General features: G+C 42.2%; 1 protein-coding gene across 1 annotated transcript; it reads left to right on the forward strand.

Moving 5' to 3' along the window:
- Positions 1-9,199: 9,199 nt before the first annotated feature.
- Positions 9,200-13,132, forward strand: FBXO43 (F-box protein 43). Its single transcript, XM_074985668.1, has 4 exons — positions 9,200-10,719; positions 11,666-11,768; positions 12,595-12,783; positions 12,884-13,132. Exons 1-4 carry the CDS (start codon positions 9,200-9,202, stop codon positions 13,130-13,132), a joined length of 2,061 nt encoding a protein of 686 aa, XP_074841769.1.
- The last annotated feature ends 8,152 nt before the right edge of the window (positions 13,133-21,284 follow it).

Consider the following 21,284-nt stretch of genomic DNA (forward strand, 5'->3'; position numbering starts at 1 on the left):
GACAGTCATAAACTAAAATGTGAAAAAAATTCAACAGCAATCTTGTTCACAGGCTCAACACAAATTTTAGGATAAATCCTGTATGTAAGATGGTTATTGTGTACGTTTACTCATAATACCTCAAAGCCACAAGAATTAACATTTATCCTACAAAATACTGAAGAAATATTGTAGAAAATTAAGTATACCTTCAGCACTTAATTTAGCAGTTCTACCAGCATTTCTGAAAGCTGAAAGAAATTTAGTTTGGTCTTCTTTGATTAAACTATCAAACTTCTTGAAATATCTGATGGTTTCCATGATTTGAATGTATTTTCCAGATACTTGCTTGATACTGCTAGATTAACCCAACATATGATCAGCAGCATATATAAACTTTTGGGAGCTATACTAGTTAATCACTGGGGCTTCTTGTTTTCTAATTATTTGCATTTATCTTAAAAATATTGTAAAAGGGGTAAGAAATGTACTGTAAAAACAGAGCTAAGATTCACATAACTCACATGTCTAATAATTTTATTATTATAATTATTTTGATATCACCCGAATTCTCTCCCCCATCATATAGCTAAATATTTTAAATAGACAGGAATTTTTGATGAAGAAAAATGTTTAAAGTGCACTCATGCAGTCACACACAGCCAGTATATCTATACTAAAAAAGATTAACTTAATTTGGATGATTGCTAATTAACTCAAATCAGCCTGCACAATTGTATGTGATAGTCCACCTTGATTACTGTTTTTGTTCTGTAACAGCAACGAAGAGTCCTGTGGCACCTTATAGACTAACAGAAAAGTTTTGAGCATGAGCTTTTGGAGCACAGAAGTGAGTAGGAAGTGAGTCTGTGCTCACGAAAGCTCATGCTCAAAACTTTTCTGTTAGTCTATAAGGTGCCACAGGACCCTTCGTTGCTGTTACAGATCCAGACTAACACGGCTACCCCTCCGATACTTGTTTTTGTTCTCTGTGCCTTAACTATTGAGTCTATTGTAGTATGGCTGTGGTCTGAAGAAGTGGGTTTATCCCACAAAAGCTCACCTAATAAATTATTTTGTTAGTCTTTAAAGTACCACTTGACAGCTTTTTGTTTTGATAGTATATAGTCTAGCATGGCTCCCTGTCTGTTACCTTTGGTGTAGTTTAAGTGTCAAAAGTCAGTTTTGATGGACCTAAATGGTGTGCTTTGAATCTGCAGAAGGTGGGAGGGGTGTGTGAGCATTAAGGTTAAAAATGCGCACTGGTTTATTTTTTTAAGTAATCAGCCCATAAAAATGAAAAAAGAAAAGAAGCCGTTGCTGTCACATCCTTTGTTTTGGAGGTCTGATTATTTCTCTCTTCTATAAAAGGGAAAGATGTTTGGGTTGTTTTTTTCTTTTGACGTGGATATGTTAGTCTCAATCATATTGATATGTCATGGACACATAGTGATACATGCAGTGTTATTGTAGCTATATTGATCCCTGAATATTAGAAAAAGTGGGCGACTGAAAGTTGGGGTCCAAGAAAGGATACTGTCCCACCCACTTTCTCTCACACTGCTGTCACTTTTCCTTTGCAGCTTTCATCAGCTGGTCAGGAGAGCACAAGTGCCTAAATCCCACCACCACCACCATAATGTGTTAGAGCTTCTTAAACGTTTTGACCAAAATAAAGTAGTTCCACCCAGATTTGAATGTCAGATATGGGTTTTTCACAAATGATTCCAGTTAATTACACATGTCAGGGGAGTAACAGAGAGGAAGCCGTGCTAGTCTATACACTATCAAAACAAAAAGCAGTCAAGTGGCACTTTAAAGACTAGCAAAATAGTTTATTAGGTGAGCTTTCGTGGGACAGACCCACTTCTTCAGACCATATCCAGGCCAGAACAGACTCAATATTTAAGACACAGAGAACCAAAAACAGTAAGCAAGGAGGACGTATCAGAAAAAGATAATCAAGGTGAGCAAATCAGAGAGTGGAGGGGTGAGGGGGAAGATCAAGAATTAGATTGAGTCAAGTATGTCAGGGCAGAGTCTGTCAGGAGCATGTTTAGTGACCAACGTCAACTCTTGAGATCTTGTTCAAACTTCAAATTCTCTCACAGGAAGAAGTTACATAATTTAGTAAATCTTATTTTTAAACAAAACCCGATGGTGAAAGTGGCTTTCCGAAGTCTGTGTTCCGACTAGATAACCATGACACTATGAATGGAAACCGTGGAAGCAATAGTGGAGGACAATTTAAAACTTTGTAAAAAAAAAAAAAACCCTCTATAGTTTAATGCACTTCACCTGGGCTGGGAAAGAGTAATGATCGCTTAACTCACTGGCAGAGGGGGAATGGCTCCACTGACTGGGTAAGGGCTATGTCTACACTACCCACCCCTTTGAAAAGGGGGATGCTAATGAGACACTTTGGGATATGCTAATGAGTCTGCAATGAAAACTGCAAAAGCGCCACTTTCAATCGCACATGGCTCATCAACATGGGGTCCTTTTCGAAAGGACACCCCACACTTCGAAATCCCCTTATTCCTATGACCAAATAGGACAGTATGCAGCACCTCGTTAGCATATCCCCAAGTGTATCATTAGCATCCCCCTTTCAAAAGGGGGAGGCTAGCCTAGACATAGCCAAGGACATCTAGATTGTGTTGACACTTCCATTCCTCTTTTGAAAGAGGAATGCAAATGAGGGACATTGAAAATGCAAATAATGCACTGATTTACATATCTCATGCTTTATTTGCATAATCTCTTTTCAGAAGAAATCCTTTCAAAAGAAAGGAAGAAGTGTAGACGGGGCTCTTTCAAAAATAAACCTCATATTGGACAGAACCCCTCCTTCTATTTTGTTTCAGGAAGAAGGGCTCTCTCGAGGATGAGGTTTACTTTGGCAAGAGCCCCGTCTAGGCTGCTTGCTTGCTTGCTTTCTTTGGAAAGACTCTCTTCTGAAAAGAGGTTATGCAAATGAAGCATGCGGTATGTAAATCAGTGCCTCATTTGCATTCCTCTGTGGAAGGAGGAATGCAAGGGTAGCCACAGCCCTACCCCAGAGAGGGGTTTACCGGATTTAGCTCTTTCCAGCACTTTAAAGGCCACCTCTGCACTAGGGAGAGCCTTGGCCAGAAGCTTTTCCCGAAGATCTCTTTCAAGAGCCCCCCGCTTTCCAAAGGCTTTTGTTCGGTCAGGCAGGAAAAGGGGCCTGGTGGGGTGGGGGGCTCAGAGGATGGGCGGGGCGGGGCGGGGCGGGGACGAACCCCCCCCCCCCACCTACCCCAGCTGCAGAGCTCCCTCAGCTGGGCACTCTCTGGTGCCTGACTACCCTGGCGGGCGGGCGGGGCGCTGCAGCTGTGGCCGCCCGGAGCCCTTCTGGCGGAGGCGGGGCCGCAGCGGTTGCTAGCGGCGGGCAGTTCAAACCCAAGCGAGGGAAACCCCAGCCCCCGCCGCCAGCACCCGGGCTTTGCTAGAGGCGGCGGCGGCGGCTCCTCACCCGGGCAACGTGCTGGGGCTGGGGGCGAGCTAGCGAGGCGGGGAGCGGCAGCCCGCGCGGCCCCGTCCCCCAGTGATCCCGAGCGGCCGCAGGCTGAGGCACCCAGCCAGGTGTTCGCCCCGCGGGCGGCTCCCGCTGACCGCTTGAGGGCCGGGCCAGCCCGGCTGCCCCGCTGAGCTCTGCCGCTGTCCCCCGCCCGCGGGGCTGGAAAGCTTCTCCCGGGACCCCGCCCGGGACTGCGCACAGGGGGTGAGTAGCGAGCCCGCCGCGCGGGGAGAGCTGCGGCTGATGGGAGCTCCCGGCCAGGTACCCCAGGCTGGAGCACACTGGGGGGGCGGCGGAGCTGCCACAGCTCCGGTGCCTTGTTGTAGCCGCTCGCCGCTTGTGTGCGCCCGCGCCTGGCCAGCCCGGCAGCCACAGCTGGGGTGTTACGGGGCTCGAATGGGCACCGGGGCCGGCTCTGCAGCTGCCCTGCCCCGGGACCGGGCTCAGGTCCCTCCGCGGTCCACACAGGCAGAGCAGGACTTCGGGGGCCCCTTCCCTCCGTGTCTTCTGCCTGCAGCCCGAGCCCGCCCGGCCCCCCCCCGCTCCTGCCGGGGGGCTTACCCCGCCCCCGGGCTCTGCACTCTTGGCCGGAAGGGGCCTTGCCCCGCTCACTATCCAAAGGGTGGGCAGGTGGGCGCAGGGGGGTAAGATCCAATCCCTCGGCCCAGCTCCTTGGTAGGAGTTCTGAGTAGAGCTGTTGGGGGCTTGTGCTCCCCCCTCCAATTGCCCAGGGCCTTTGAATATGGACCCTCCAGGCTCAGTGACTAATCTGCCAGTGGTTCTCCGTGCCTTAGTTTCCTCACGTGTGAAATGGGAATAAGGACATCTCCTTTTTCAAAGTACTCTGAGCTCTATGGCTGCAAAATACAGCCTAGCTTCCGAGAGCCCTGTTAGTACATTCATTGAATTTAAACGTGTTTCCTTGTGTTAAAGGGGAAACCTTTTATTAAAGCACCAACTTTTGCATAATTTGCATACGGACAATTTTGAAAAAGGAATCCTAAGGGAGGTTTTAATGTCTTCCTGAATTACAAAGAAAACATTTCATTCCAGTGGGAGATATCGAATAATCCCCTCTTTGAAATGAGGGCTGGTTTGTATGGTTTGGATGTGTAAATGTAGACTAGTGGGTTTCCAAAAGATTCCCTCCCACTTTTTAATCTTGGATTTGCACTATTCAGTCCCTCAGTCCTGCAAAATCATATGCACAAACTGCACTTGAATTTTGTGAGTAGTCCCACTGAAATGAGAATCAAATGCGTGCATAAAATTTGCAAGATTGGGTGCAGGTTAGGAGGGGCTACGGTAAACCCTCAATATACGTGATTTGGGCTTGTGCTTAACTTGCCTTAATGCCAGTCAAAATCCTGAGATTCCCAGGGTCTGGGAGCTGTTGGGAGCACAGTGTTTCTGCCAGCTCTCATCTCCCCCAGCTGGGGGAGCAGGGGACAGACTGCTGCTGTGCTATGGTTGCACAGTCCCTGGGAATGGCGGGGAGCTGGGAACCAGGTGGCAATCTGGCTCCAGGCTCCCCTGGGCTTGCAGGAGCCAAGAAACTTACCAGCGCACTGGTACTGGTCAGTTTCCTGGCTCCTGCAAGCCCAGGGGAGCAGGGAGCCAGCTGCTGCCTGGTTCCTGGAGGCCCTGCACACTGGGAGCAGGGAAACTGACCAGCACTAGTCACTTTCCCAGCTCTAGCAAGTCCAGGAGAGCCTGAAACCAGGCTGCTGGCTGGTTCCTGGCTCCACCCAACTTGTATGAAATTTAGTTACGTGAGGTTGCCCAAGAACACAACCCCTGCATAACTCAGGGGCCTACTGTATTAAGATTATTAAGAATGAGTATGGGTCATGTTTTTTGTCTGTTTTATTCCACTCTTCTCCTATTCAACTTTAAGAAAATACAGCATTGTCAGACCCACGCAAACTCGGGTACTTTTTTTCTTCTCCCTCCTCTTTTTCCCCACACCATAGTTGGTTTTGGCTATGTTGGTAGTACTTTGGGATATTTTAATGTGGCACAAATAATTTTTGCCTCATCTCTGCCTGTTCTGATCTCTGCTACAGTGGTAAGAGTTCTTTATTTTCCTCCACAGTAACAGAGAAATGTTCACATTTTACTTCTTTAAAAGTATAGAGTCTTATTGCAGCTTTTGATTTCTTCTATTTTCAGTTGTTTTTAATTGGCTAAATATTAAGGTTCAAATTAAAAGCAGAGGTGAAAGTAACTTACATTCCTCACTGGTACTGTCATATAGTACCCCCCCCCCACTTTTGAGGTATCAGGACAGGGTGCTGGGGAAGGGTTGGAAGATGATAGTACCTGTAAGAAATGAAAGTGTGGGGTGAAGTGCATGGGGTTATGGAGTGTATGGGTGTGGTGGGACTCAAGGATGGGGCCAGGATGTGTGGGAGTCAGAACAGGATTTTTTGGGGGTCTATAAAGGGGGACTCAGTGCAGAGGGTTGGGAGTGTGTGAAGGTGCAGGAGTGTGGGGAAAAGGTCAGAGCAGGGGGTTGGGGTATGTGAATGTAGAGGGGAGGGCAAAGACATTTAAGTCACTCACTCCTCTGTCCCCTCCTTTCCTCAGCCAAGATGGAAAGGAATGCAGACATGCTGTGCGCTTTGCTCTCACTCCGAGTGATAGAAAGGGGAACAGTAAGCAGTGTCCTGGTACAAACCTTGGGGGCTGAGAGCCTTCATCCCCATCTGCCTTCTCTAAATGGTGGGGGTGGGGGAGTGGACAGATCAGGGCTCAGGCAATCACAGACCAGTCAGGGGCCTGTTCCCAGCCAGCCCCTTTAACCAGCCTAGCTGCCTGCTGCTTAGCAAGGCAGCCTGCAGGAGAGCCCTGAGAGTGTGTGTCAATGCCTCTTGTAGCAATGTGCTCCAGATGCCTGGAGGCTCCATGCTAGAGCAGCACACCTTACTTTCATTTATAAATAAACATTTTCCTCCTCCTAAATTGCTCCCCTCCCTCGCCTTTCCCGCAGCATTTTAACTGTACTGGGAAGCAAGGCTCTGATCCTGCAAACACTTATGCACATGCTTCACTTCATGTGCTTGCATAGTCTGATTAAATGCAATGAAACTAGTAATTGTTTAAAGGTAAGGACATACCTCTGTTCTTGTGATATTGGAGCCTTGAAGGGCTGTATTGGAAAGCTATTAAAAACTAACTAACCATTAATGCCAAAACAGCTTTGCCTCTTTCCCTTCTAGAAGGTGTTCAGCAGTCTCACCTGCAGGCATACTCAATTTCAATGCGCTGTGTTGATTCACGTCACTCTACTCAGCGTATTTCTGTTGTGCACTGTGAAAGAGCTCTTCTATGAGGACTTCCAGCATGTTCACCTAAGTCTGCTGAGTTCTTGTATCCTGTTTTGATTGACTGACTTTGGAGGTATTTGGACCTCTTGCATATCTGGTCTTTCCCTTCTGATGGTCCCAGTACAAGCCTGGTCACTGGCCAGCTTACACTTACACACCTTTATTATCCTACCGGGAACACCTGTCTTCCATGTTGCTGTTCAGTCTTTTGCCTCATCACCTGCCAGTACTCTGTTTGCCTTATCCTTTCCTTTTACCCAGGCATTAGTTTCTGCAGGCACATTGTGCTGTGGTCTTGTTGCTACAAAGAAGAACACTCCCTCCCCTCTACACATCCTCTGCTAGTAAATGGAATAATAATAATAATTAATAAAAAAAACAAAAAAACCTCTTCTCTCTGGCGTGTTGGGTAATTCAATGCCCCACATCCATCAAAGGATAATCCTACTTAACAGAGGTTGCACCACTGATTCTTTTTGTCTACCAGTGGATGGTCTAACTGGCTCAGCATCCTTGATGCACTGAAAACATCCTGCTCTGGTAAATGACCTATGAAGGCCTATTTTTGTCTGTCATAGGTCTCTCATACCAATCTCTAGATATGTTGCCCACATTACCTGTGCTAGAAACTCTGATACACAGTTGCAAAGCTTGGAATCCAAAGATGTGCAACTTTTTGCTAGCTCTGGTAGTTCATGAGCACTTTTTTCCTTATGGTTATAATATTCAGAATACAGTAGTCTTGCATACCAGTTTCCTGTCCTTGCCAGCCTTACCTGGGCAAGAGAGGGAACACTTTCTCATATATATGAAAATAGCGATCAGCACCTAAGATAATCCCATCCTTTAGAGGAAAATCACATAACTACCTTGGAGCTTCTGTTGGTCCTATTGATTGAAAAGTGTCTTTTCTCACTATGCAAAAAGGTTTATTACCACAAGGCAGTGCATCTTCTTTCCAGACATATATGGGAAGAGTACCTAGTCTCCCAGTGTCTGTAAACTGTGTAACCACAGGTAGGAACTCTATTATGTCAGATCACCAAGAAGATAGAGCACAAATTCTTAGTGTTTTACAGTCTCAGAGGGGTAGCTGCATTAGTCTGTAGCATCTCAAAAAAACAGTCCTGTAGCAGTTTACAGATGAAAACATTTATTTATTAGGTAATAAGGTTTCATGGGTAAGACCCACTTCAGATCTGACTACTTGTTTGTTTTTTTTAGTGGTTTCCATTCAAAATTGTAAAACCTGTACCATACTAGACTGTCCCCCTTGTATAACTGCAACTCAAGTGTTTCCATTCTTGAAGGACTGAAGGATCTGCATAAACCTTTGGAAGTTTGCTGACTTCCTAGATGATTAGAGTTATCAGCCACCAAGGCGCTCTCTCTCTTTAAACAAAGCAAAAGCCTTTGTGGAAATTCTTCTTTTCTCTCCATCAGCACTAAGAAAATAGATTCATTCATGAGTTTAATCCCCCGTTGGCTCTCAAGAACTGAACTGACAGATGGTAGAGATGCTCAAGCTGTGTCTACATTTGCATTCCTCTTTCAAAAGAGGCATGCAAATGAGGCACTGATTTACATATCTGGCATCTCATTTGCATATCCTTTCAGAGGATTCTTTCAGGGAAAAAAAAGGGAATGTAGATGGAGTGCCTTAAAAAGAACCCTTCTTCCTATTTTGCTTCAGGAAGAAGGGCTCTTTCAAAGATGGGGTTTATGTTTAAAAAAGCCTCGTCTACACTGGTTGCTTTCTTTTTGAAAAGAAGCTCTTTTGAAAGGAGAATATGCTAATGATCTATCAGATAGGGCAAATGAGGCACTGATTTACCTTTCAATTTCCTTCATTTGTATGCCTCTTTTGAAAGTGGAATGCAAGTGTAGACACATCTTCAACATATATGACAGATAGCATTCTCCCACTAAAGTCAATGAGCTTGTCATTGACTTCAGTGGGGCCAAGATTTTGCCCAGTGTGCCTGTGACCAGACTGAACCTGTTCTCCATGAATGATAATTGGTACATTAGCAAGCTGATCAATGTGACTTTCTCACTTCATTTCTCTTTATGCCAGGTTTTTAAGGTATTCATCCCTGTTACTTTATTTACCATCTAACTTTGTAAATATGAATAGTGCATCCATCATGCTTGCTTGTGAGTGCTGTTTCCACAGAGATGCAATAAAATGTCTTTCACTCTGGTTACTGTTTTGATAGTGAAAGAATACTACTTAGATATAATTTGGTATCCATCGATAACTGTATTTAAACCAAATTTTAATGGATATTCTAGACATTAAATGCTGTCTTCATTTTACAGAAATCCAAGAAATTCCAAGTGAAAGATGTCAGAGAGCTGCTCAGTGCTGTGTATTTTTAAAAGAGGACGATTGTCTTCTAGCAACAGTGTGAAATATTCCAGCTTTAAAGACTCTTCTTCTGCTTCCATATTTCATGACAGCGGATACAATTCATCATTAAAAGACCCTAGCTTAGATCATACTGATGCAGAACATAAAGATGAACTGAGGACAAGCAGTCATTCATTACTGCATGAGTATTGTGAACATTCACACCCTAATTTAATAATTCCAGTGTTGTCTCCCATTGAAAATGAGAAGAATTCTGTCTCCTTATTTGAAAGAAAAGAGGGAACTGTAACTACAGATTTTTTCGAAACCCCTAAAGTAAGTAAAAAAGATTCATCGCTGCGTAGGAGACTACTTCTGTCCAAAACTGCTTTGGGAAGCACTGTGGGAGGCTTCGAAAGACAAGCCAATTCTTCCTGTTGCAGTAAGAAAAACATATTGCCTCATGCTCTCAGTTTTGAAGAAAGACTTTCAAAAAGTTCTTCGTATTCTCCAAGAGATAACACATACAAACCTCTAGCTACTAGCACTTTAAAAACTGAAGAGTCTAGTCCTGTTTGCCAAAAATTTAGGCTTGCCTTTTCACAACAAAGGACGTCTACAATAGATGATTCCAAATGTAAAAACAACTGCTTATTAGAACCTGAATGTTTATCTCCAATTCACCCTAATATTTCTAAGGACAGTATTCTTGACAAGACTCCTAATCAGTTCAGTGATAGTGCCCTTGTAAGTGCTAATGATGAAAGCACTTACCTGGAATTGCTCTCTACCCCTACATGTTGTATGTTGTCTAACACAAATGAGAATAAAGTTGTGACTTCAGTTAGCAACCTGATAGCAGATTTTAATTTGGATTTACTTGACATAAATGCTCCCCCCACTCATGTGGTAAATGGCTCAGACATTTCAGTGCCTGAAGATAGCAGGTTTGATTCCCTTGTTCTGGGTAAATCGGAAGATTCCTCTTCAGATCATGAGGGATCTTTCCAAGAACTTCTTCAAAAACAGAAGGAAGTGTCAGAACTTCTGGATGCTAAAAGAAAATTGAGAAAACTAGACCGAGTGAGGAGGTTATCCACTCTTCGGGAACGGGGCTCACAGTCGGAGACAGAAGAAGACTATAATGTTACACTAATTACTTCAGAACATAAATCAAAAGTATCAAGAGACCCTGCCAGTGAAGACAGGGGATTGGTTTTTAATGAGAATAGTGGAGATTTTGTTCTAAATCTTGGGGATTTATCAAGAACACCTGCTTTACAGGTAGTCCATGAAATCTTCATGCGAAGCAAAAGAAAAGGAGCACAAAAAAATGGACTCTTGGAGAACACGGGGAGAGCTGACATGTCTGTATTAGAACATATTCTTTCCGGACTTATAGGCAAAAAAATGGGCCTTGAAAAATTAGATATTTTAACAGAATTAAAATACAGAGATTTAAAGCATATTCTTGCTATAGTTTTAGATGCCGTGACTGTGGAAAGTCTGTGCAGGTAAGAAATAGCTATATATTTTTCTAAAATTTGAAAATAATTGTTTCTTTTCCTATTAATGAATTGCAGAACTGGAAAATTAGCTTGAACAGTATAATCTAAGTAACAAAATACCAAGTTACTAGTGATGCATTTGAAGTCACTGAGGTGTTAGACCATAATTAAAAATGACATTTGATCTAATAATAAAACATATTTCCCATATGGTTTTGTAATCAGTGAAAATATTCATAAATGTTAATCTCTGCTCAGTTCCCAGGGAATCAGCACATGATGCTGCAATATTTTGTTGTAAGTCTAAAAATATTTAAACAAAAATAAGTGGTATAAGACCCTAGGAAATTACGGTGTAATAAGAAGTTTGGGGGACACATCCCAGGTCCAAAACTGGCCTTGGTTCAGTTTCTTCCCACCCCCAATAGCCTCATTCCAGCTGCCTCTAGTTATTGAGCTCCTCCCCCCCAGCTTTTGCCTCCTTCAGTCCGAGCACCATCTCCGCCAGGTCTGATGAACCCCTCCCTCACCACCACTGTGGTCATGTCCAGTTCCACTTCACCCTACCTCCCCACACAGACTCAGGAGCTCTGATACATCCCCCCTAGTTCTGTGCCAACCCTCTTTCCCTCAGATGTTGATCCACTCCATTCTCCTAATCCATGCAAAGCACTCAATGATTTTTACCATGTGTTCTAGCTTGGGTAAGGGTTGGCACATCTCTGTGGTATTTAATTCCATGTTGTGATGCAGGAAAATGTGTGAGGCAATATTGTGTTTAATATCAAGTCTATAAAGTGGAGTTTGAAATATTCTGCAGAATAATCAAGGTAAAATTTTGTCATGATAAAATTGGAAAAATTTAATTTTAGCATTAGGGTCTTAAACTCAACTGTTCATGAAAACTACAAGGGTTGAAAGGTGGCTGACAATTTTGGGTTTTTTGTTTCAGCATTTGGAAAGTAAGCAAGAACTGGCGTGAAATTGTTATTCAAGACAAAAATGCATATCTCAGAAGAAAGCTGTACATAAAACAGCTGAAGATGGAAGCTGGGGTAATGTATCTCCTAAAGGCAGTATTTTTCTAAATATGGGACATGTTGGAAAAATTTGAGGAGAGGGGAAAAATTTAAAGGTCTTAGCAAACTGCAGAAATCTCTCCACTGATAATGAGCTGTAAAATCTTCACCCAGTAGATCTGACTCGGAATGGGTACATGGAACATTCTAAGTAAAAAGTCACTTTTTTTTCCCCAGTCTTTTGACTCTAGCCACACATCCAGGAAAATGTTTAAAACATGTAGCACTTGAAATCAACAAGAATTTAAAGCAAACCACCTTTCAGTCTTAAAATCCTGTCCCTTCCTTTTAATCTCTCGCATGCTCCATGTTATTTCTTCCTTTCCCCCCTCACCCTTCCTCCCATAGGTCTAAAATTGTGATTCCTTCCCAATTGTTAATTGCTTTTTCTTTGTAGTTTACTTTATCTGTAGAGTAGGGTTCTTTGAAGCAACCTGATAAGAATTTATGATCTGAAATGACTATCCTATAAACAGTTGGAAATATTTACCATTCAACTTTTTGAAATAGGAAAGATCTCAGAAAAAGTTGTAGGGAGAGAGATGGTCTTGTAAATGGTAAAGGAGATTCAATTAGTTCACCCTGAACTGATTTTGCTTTTTTAATGTTTCCTCCAATGAGTCCTGTTTTGTCCACCTGTTCATTAAATACTAAACTTGTATTTGAAAGTTTTTTTTACACTGTGTGTTGTACTTGTTTATAGTGGAAAAATTAAAAATAGTTCTAAAACAAATTAAACAAAGTCCTGATCATCTTAGCACTCATTGAAGCTGATTTCTCTTACGGTTATCATCTGTAACAGGGATGTCCCTTGCATGTTGAAGATGCTGCCACGCGACTTAATATTTTAAGTAGATCTGCTCTAAGGCCTGTCCAAGCTCAAGCTAAAACTGCTGTTTTGCAAACGCCACCTTCTTGCAATGAGCTTTTAACACCTACTGCATGCAGTTCTGTTCCCCAGTCAGCTAGTAAACAGGAAGAGTATGTTAAGGTAAGTAACGTAGCTAGTTGTTAGCATTCACAATAAAGATTTCTTAAGATGAACAGCCAAGAACTGCAGGTATTAAATATTCTCTCCTCTCTTGATACAGATTGCTAAAACCCTTTTTATTGATGAAGCTTTAAAACCTTGCCCGAGATGTCATTACCCAGCTAAATATCAGCTGTTAAAGAAAAGGGGACTATGTAGCCGAGAAGCCTGTGCATTTGACTTTTGTATTTTGTGTTTGTGCACTTTCCATGGGTCAAAAGAATGCAGTAGTGCATCTGCAAAGTGGCGAAATAAAAAAGATGCTCTTCCAGGAAGTGCCCAAAGCAAGAGAAATTTAAAACGACTCTAAATTTGTAAGGTACACAGGTTTCTGTGCTCTCTCTGATACTCTGCTCCTGTCTATATTTTTATTAATTATGCATATTTTGAAAATAATGTCATTTTGCTTGATAATTAAATTGATTTCTCATGTACATATCTTAAATTAAATTAGTGTATTTTTGATAAGGTTTTGAAAAAATTAAAAAAGATTTTAAGCTTTTATGTCTTTTTACCCATCATGTAGCCAAACCTTTCTACAACCTTCATTTTTCAATAAAGTACTTTCAATATAGTCTTTTTAACATCTATTTTACAAATCACTTGAAAGTTTAAAGAGTCTTGTCTCAACGGCAAATTAAAGAAAATGATTTTAAACTTTCTTTTCTATGGGTTTTATTATGAGAGGTTTTAAAAATTACAGCTAAAGTTTTTGAAAACATGCTGTAATGAGACATGATACAAGTACTGACTCAGGAAATACTACCACATTTCAATTGACAGTGCTACTAAGATTTTTTTGTTATAAAAGATAGAATTCTATCATATAATATTCTACTCTTATCTCCTGCATTTTACAGTGTGATGGCTCACTCATTAACTTCTGCATTAAACCTCTGCATCTGACAAAGCCAGCCTTTGCTCTTGAAAGCTTATGCTCCAAAATATGTTAGTCTATAAGGTGCCAGAGGACTTCTTGTTGTCTTGAAGATACAGACTAACTCAGCTACCTCTCTGATGCTTGCATTCACCCTGTAACTTCTTTATGAATTGTAACATACCTTCTTTCAAAAGATATCCAGTCTGATTTAAAACTTGGAAAAGAGAAGGCTGAGACGGGACGTGATCGCAGCTTTCAAATACCTAAAAGGGTGTTACAAGAAGGAGGGAGAAAAATTATTCTCCTTAGTCTCTGATGATGGGACAAGAAGCAATGGGTTTAATTGTAGCAAGGGAGGCTTAGGTTGGACATTAGGAAAAATTTCTTAACTGTCAGGGTGGTTAAGTAGTAGAATAAATTGCCTAGGGTGCTTAGAATCTCCATCAATGGAGATATTTAAGAACACATTGGATAAATATCTAATAGGGATGATACTGATGGTGCTTGATCCTGCTCTGAGGGCAGGGGACTGGACTGGACTTGACCTTTTTGAGGTCCCTGCCAGTCCTGGTATTCTATGAAAGACTTCTGGTGACTTCTGGTGATGGAGAATCTACTACATCCACATAGTTCTAGTAGTTAATTATCCTCACTGCTTTAAAAAGGTGTACCTTATTTCTTGTCTGAATTTGTCTACATTCAGCTTCTATTCATTGGACATTATACCTTTTTCAGGTAATGAACCATCTGTCGCAGTTCCAGGGTTATCTGTACCTTCACACACTCCTTGCCCCCAGTCTTTCCCCTGGCATCCACTTAAGATTTCAAGCTCCTAGCCATCACCTCTGTTGGGCAGAGACTGTCTCTCTCCCTCTACACTGGGTGCTTAAGCTTGCTGTCACTCTGCCTCTCACTGATTTCTCTAGTAGTTTGACTGGCAACAAGCACCTGTGGTTAATCTTTCTCCAGGTGTTGCAACAGTGTAAGCTAACCAGTCTTCTTTAAAAACAGTGGGAGCAAGAAGCAGATGGACAATGGAAAGCATAGGTCCTCTGCTTAACAGGGAAGGAGCACTAATAATTGATGTCATCAACAGGGCAGAGGTGTTTAATGTCTATTTTGCTTCAGTCTTCATTATAAAGATTAAGGGTGACCAGATTAATATTAATTAATCTGCTCACCATTAACAACTAACATTAACAAGGGGGAAGGAGTGCAAGCCAATATAGGGAGAGAATGGCTAAAGAATATTCAGGTTGGCAAGGTGTGATTAAATTCATCCTAGAGTGTTTAAAGTATGAGTTGAGGCACTCTTGGAACCCTTATCAATTGTCTCATGGATGTTGAATGGGGTCCCAAAGGAGTGGAGAGAGGCAAACACAGTACCACTTCCAAAGGCACACAGAGAATTAGAGACCAATTGACTTAACTTACATACCGGGAAAAACACTGGAAAAAATAATCAGTTTGTAACCCTGTAGAGGAGACTAGCATTACAAGGAACAGCCACCATCAATCTGTCAAGAACAAATCATGCCGCACCAACCTAATTTCCTCCTTTAACTGAGTTACTGACTTAATAGGTCAATGGGAAGGAGTAAATGAGATCGTGTGTGTGTGTTATGTAAGGCTTTTGACACTCACGTAGCAGTCTCATGAGCAAACTTGGGAAATGTGGTCTAAATGAAATTACAATCAGGTGCATTGAAAGACCAAACTCATGATAGTTACTAATGGTTCTCTCTGTGTCAAAACGACCTCAACTACAGGGAGAATTGGTCTCAATTCAACAAGATGAAATTCAATAAAAATAAGTACGAATTACTTGACGTACAAAAAAAAATCAAATGCATAAGTAGGTACGCAAATAACTGGTAAGATGGTATTACTGCTGAAAAGGATGTGGGGGTTATAGTGGCTCACAAATTGAATGTAAGTCAATATTGATGCGGTTGTGGAAGAAAGCTAATCTCTTCCTGGGGCATATTAACAAGAATTTTGTCCATGAGACGTGTGATAGTTCTGCTCCACTGTATCATGGAGTTCAGCCAGTATCCAATTTTGTGTACCACAATTTAGGCAAATGTAGACAAATTGGAGACATCCAAAGTTGACCAACAAAAATGATACAAGGCTTAGGAAAAGTTAAAGGTCATGTTTAGTTTTGAGCAAACAAGATTAAGGAGGGGCCTGATACTAGTCTTCGAATGTATTAAGGATTCTTACAGAGGGGACAGGACTCAGTTATGTGGCAGGTCAATTGCATATAGGGCATGAAATAATGTGCTTAGTCTGCGGCAAGGGAGGTGTAGGTGAGATAGGTGGAAAAACTTTCTATGTAGATACTTAAGTTTTGGAATAGACTTCCAAGCGAGTTGTTGGCACCTCTATTAGAGGTTTTTAAGAACCAGTTGGTCTAACACCTGTCTGATGGTCTAAGTTGATTTTTGCCTTTCCTCATTGTAAGGGACTTGACTTCTTGAGGTTCCTTCTAGCTCTACATTTCTATGATTTATAAAGCAGAAAAAAAAAAAAGGACATTGATTCTTAGGGTAACAGAAACACAGAAAATGTGTAAATACAATAAAAGTTCCATTAGGCAAGCTAAAAGCTTACTGGAGGTCACTTCATTTTTTTTATAGGGCCCTAGTAGACTAAAGCCTTCCCAGCTGTCCTGCAAAGGCTCAAGGGCCCCCATTGGGTAAAAGTTCCTGCTCGTTTGTTGAATCAAAAGAAGTCCCCGGGCCCTGTTTAAACTCAGCTTTTTTATGCTGAAAGCACTTTCTCTGTGTCTCCAGCAAACCCAGTTTGAACCAATATATTCTGCAAACCTTCTCAGAGCATAATACCTAACTGAAGGTGTTTACACCTTCAGGTATTCATCTTAATCACCCCTCATGCAATCATTTTATTTCCCACTGGAACTGCACACAGCCCTTGGCTCACAGTTCATTCAAAAATATTCATAAACTTAAAACAACATGGTCCCCAGCAATACTGCACACAGTAGCTGTCACATCTGTCAGAAATGTCTCCCAATGTAGGTAACTGCAGACTGTGATCAAGCAAGTTACTACTTAACTTTCTTTCAGATAAACTAAACGGATTGAGTTGCTTGAGTCTCTTGCTATAAAACATACTTTACAGACCTTGAATCATTCTTGTGGCTCTTCTCTGTCTGAAGTGTGGATACTGGAACTGGATCACAATTCCAGTAATGGTCACACTAGTGCAATATGTGGCATGTAATAATACCTCCTTATTCTTACTTGATATTTTACTGCTTCTGCATCCGAGGCTCATATTTGCCCTCTTAGCTATAGCAGTGAATTTAGTGTTTAGGTACAATGGGCCAATTACTGTGATCCCTAGCTTTTCTTCAGTGCCGCTACATTCCAGAATGCAGATCCTTGTCTTGTGTGATCAATGTTCTCTGTTAATAAAGATGTTGCTTTACGTTAAAATGTATATTGTTGAACAAAGCTTTGTTTAACAAGTAACCCAAGCTGATTTCTGTAACTGACTTGTCCCCATCTTTATTGATAACTTCCCCTATTTTGTGTCATCTACAAATTTTACTAGTAACGATTTTATGTTTTCTTCCAGACAAGTGGTGAGACTATTTAATACAATGGGGTCAAGAACAATTCCTGTTGGACCCTCCCTAGAAAATGCTCCCTTCAGATCACAATCCTCCATTTACAGTTAATCAATTCTCAATCTGTTTAATATGGGTTATATTGCTTTCAATTTAATACTTGAAACTGTTAATTTGCTTCATCAACTCGTCCAACTAGTGACAGGTAACGGTCCCCTCCCTTTTTTTTCCCCTCACCTGACCCCTCCCTTCTAGGTAAATCCTGGATTCTATGTTTCTTATCCATTTTCATCCGAAGAATTGGATTCTTACGTATGAAAGCTCGTGACCTAATATATTTGTTAGTCGTCTCTAAGGTGCTACAGGACTGCTTATTGTTTGTTAAGAAATGGGAGTATGTTATGTGAATAGTAAGCTTTATTGACCAAACTTGTGATCTCCTCAAAGAAGACGTTGTTGACAAGAGCTATCTTCCATAAAACCTTGTTGATTGGCATTAATTAGGCCAATGCCTTTTTAGTAACAAAAGAGGAGCCAGTACTCAGCCAGCTCTCCAACCCAGCCAGTCCCATGGCTGGGGCTGCTGTGGTGCTGGTACTCTGTATGGGCAAGTACCGGCACAAAAAAGCATTGAATTAAGTTATCACCTTCTAATTCTTGATTGATTGTACCCAGTATCAACTTCTTAATGTATTTGCTCAGAATTAATGTCAGTCTACAATTACGTGGATCATCTAGTTTGCTCTTTATTAAATATTGGCACATTGCAGTTTTTTTTTTTTTTTTACTCGCTAGTCCTCTGGAAATTCCAGCATTAATAGTAACTTAACGCTCTTGGGTGTGAGTTAATAGCTGCTGTTTTACCTTAGAGAGCAACAAGAAATCTTGTGGCACCTTAGAGACTAACATATTTTGGAGCATAAGCTTTCGTGGGCAAAGACCCGCTTCATCAGATGCATCTAAGGATCTTAGAGATGCATCTGATGAAGTGGGTCTTTGCCCACGAAAGCTTATGCTCCAAAATATCTGTTAGTCTCTAAGGTGCCACAAGACTTCTTGTTGTTCTCATAGCTACAGGCTCACACAGCTACTTCTCTGATACTTGTTTTACCTTAGGCTAGTATACTCTGCTAGTACCATTACTAGGTTTGAGAGAAGGTCCCAGTTGGAAAGCCCATCTCTGAACAACTAAAAGTTTTCACCACCAGATTCGTTCCGTACTCTAAACTGTCAGCAGCAAATAGTAGTGTTAGCTATGTTTGCAATACAAGCAAATGTGGTACTGGAGCATAGTACAATAAAAACTTTTGTTATCCAGCTTGTTGGGGGATGGCAGGGTGGTGGTTAGTCAAATATTCTAGTTAACTACGCATTAACTGAAATAATTGTGGGAGGAGGTGAAGGCTCCAGGTGCGTGCCAGAGTAGGGCCAAAGATGAGGCACTTGGGGGTGCAGGAGGGTTTTGGGATGATGGTTCCAGGTAGTACTCACTCAAGCAGCGCTCCACAAGTGGGATATATCCCTGTGTTGTACTGAAAAGTACTGCATGGGATCTTTTCAGGGGGAAAAAAGGCAAAATGCCACATTTATTGGTAATACACACATAGCAATCAACACTTGTATGCGTATGATCTATCTCTCACACACACTCTCCTGTCTAGTTGCTGTTACTGATAGTTGCTTCCCTTAACTGCATTGTCCAGCTGAGTTAGATGTGGGAGGGGTGGAGCTGGGCTTCTGCTGATCTGGATTGGTGCTCCACTGCTGACAAGACAAAACCCAAGGTCCCTGTGCAAGATGCCTTCCATTTACAGTGTCCTCTCTCATACAGCAACGAAGTGTCCTGTGGCACCTTATAGACTAGCAGAAGAGTTTTGAGCATGGGCTTTTGTGAGCACAGACTCACTTCATCAGATGCTGGTCATGGAAATCCATGATTTCCGTGACCAGCGTCTGATGAAGTGACTCTGTGCTCACGAAAGCTGCTCAAAACTTGTCCTGTGGCACCTTATAGACTAACAGAAAAGTTTTGAGCATGAGCTTTTGTGAGCACAGAGTCACTTCATCAGACGCTGGTCACGGAAATCATGGATTTCCATGACCAGCATGTGATGAAGTGAGTCTGTGCTCACAAAAGCTCATGCTCAAAACTCTTCTGTTAGTCTATAAGGTGCCACAGGACCCTTCGTTGCTGTTACAGATCCAGACTAACATGGCTACCCGTCCGATACGCTCTCATACAGGTTGCCACCAGTTAGCCATCTCATGCATATGCGTAATCTGGAAGAGCAATCTGATGAATATGCATTTAGGCATCTGTGGCACCTTCTCTTGGGTGGTGTTTCCTTCACCTTCAGAGTGGGGAGTGCTTCCAAAAGCAGTCACTTGCTGATGACTCCCGAAGTGTCCATATGTCCCATCTTCTTTCAATGGGCCCACTTCACAGGTTCCATTGTTCTTCTCATTGGTCTTAGATCTAGCTTCTATCCCTTCTCCAACCCTTGCAGTACCTGAAGGGGCTTGTCTTCCACACCTTATCCATTCACACCTCATTCACTCAACAGGGCAATCAGTTAAGCAATCCAAAAATAAAGGGTACAAAGAGATTTTCTTTACTTTGCCTACTTCTAGGAATTATTCTACAAGACACACACAAAGAAAAGGCTTAATACAGAGTTTCTGCATTCTAAGTGGAAAGATACAAGGTTTCTGTATAACAGGGCTTCATACAATGATACATAAAATGACTTGACACAATATTTAAAAACTCCAATGAGAAAATAGGTAAAACAAAGATGTATCTACACCTGTTGCTGGTGGGTGCCCCCACTGCATTCTTTTCCCAAGGCCCCTCCACCAAGTATTAGAAGCCCTGGCATGGGGCACCAGCAGGACTTGTGCTCTTCTTCCCTCAGTGCAGCTTCTGTGGGAAGCAGAGTGACCCAGCAGCCCAATCCACTCCACCTCCATCTCCCATCCAGGTTGCTCCATTTCACCAGTCATGGCAGGAAGTGGAGTTACCCACTTGGTAGATGGTGGCAGGGAGGAGCAGGCTGCTGGGTTGCTGAGTTTCCCATTGCTCCTGCAGCCCTGGTGAGTGCTGGGGGGGCTTGTACCCTGCTGCCACCCCTGCCAGCTCTCAACCCCCAGATAAGCTCCCTGGGCCCTGCAGTGAACAAGGCTGGGGCGGGGGGTGCATCTCATCCATAGGATGGCTGAGGCAGCTGCCACAGGCTCCCCCAAAGCATGGCTCTGGGGTGGCAATCCCAAACCCTCCTATGAGTGGCATGGGTCAGAGAGAAAGAGAAAAAAAGAAAAGTGGAGCACAGCAGAGCTGGCCAGGAGCTGAACAGGAGCAGTGATTAAAGATTTAAAATCAACAGTGATTTTAACGATATCAAAGGTTATAAAGTAAGCTTGCTAGTTTTTGGTATTTTTAATATAGTTTTGCATAATGTTTAATAAGTATATGCTTGGAATGTGTCTCAATTGTATTTTGTTTAAGTGAAACAAAGTATAATTTAAGAACTGCTACCAGCAATTTGTGGTAAAATGACCACTTACAGCTACATGCTATTGTAGTTTGAATGTTTCACTTGGAATAAGGGATTGGTGTCAGGGATTTTGTTTCTTGTTTAAGATTTTAGACAATATTGTAGTATGGGTTCTTAGTTACATTAAGAATACTGCCTGTGTCAATTATTTTATCAGGTTTATCTTCGTGTCCTTTATGGTTTCCTGAATAACCCCACGACTGTATCTGCCTGGGAGGAACTGATTAAGTGGGTGACTACTGTAGCAGTATCCCAAAATCCAACTTTGGGGGCAACACATTGAGTCCTGTATTGCATTTCACATTTGTTTGCTTGCTTGCTTGTTTTAAGTGTATGTTATAAAGTCTCCCGAAAGGGTACTTCTGAAGCTCAATACAATTCCCTTATATCAAAGAGGAGCTTACCATTGACATTAATGGTCCTTAGATGA

This window comes from Carettochelys insculpta, chromosome 2 (genome assembly GCF_033958435.1).
Source record: "Carettochelys insculpta isolate YL-2023 chromosome 2, ASM3395843v1, whole genome shotgun sequence".
Classification (NCBI taxonomy): domain Eukaryota; kingdom Metazoa; phylum Chordata; order Testudines; family Carettochelyidae; genus Carettochelys; species Carettochelys insculpta.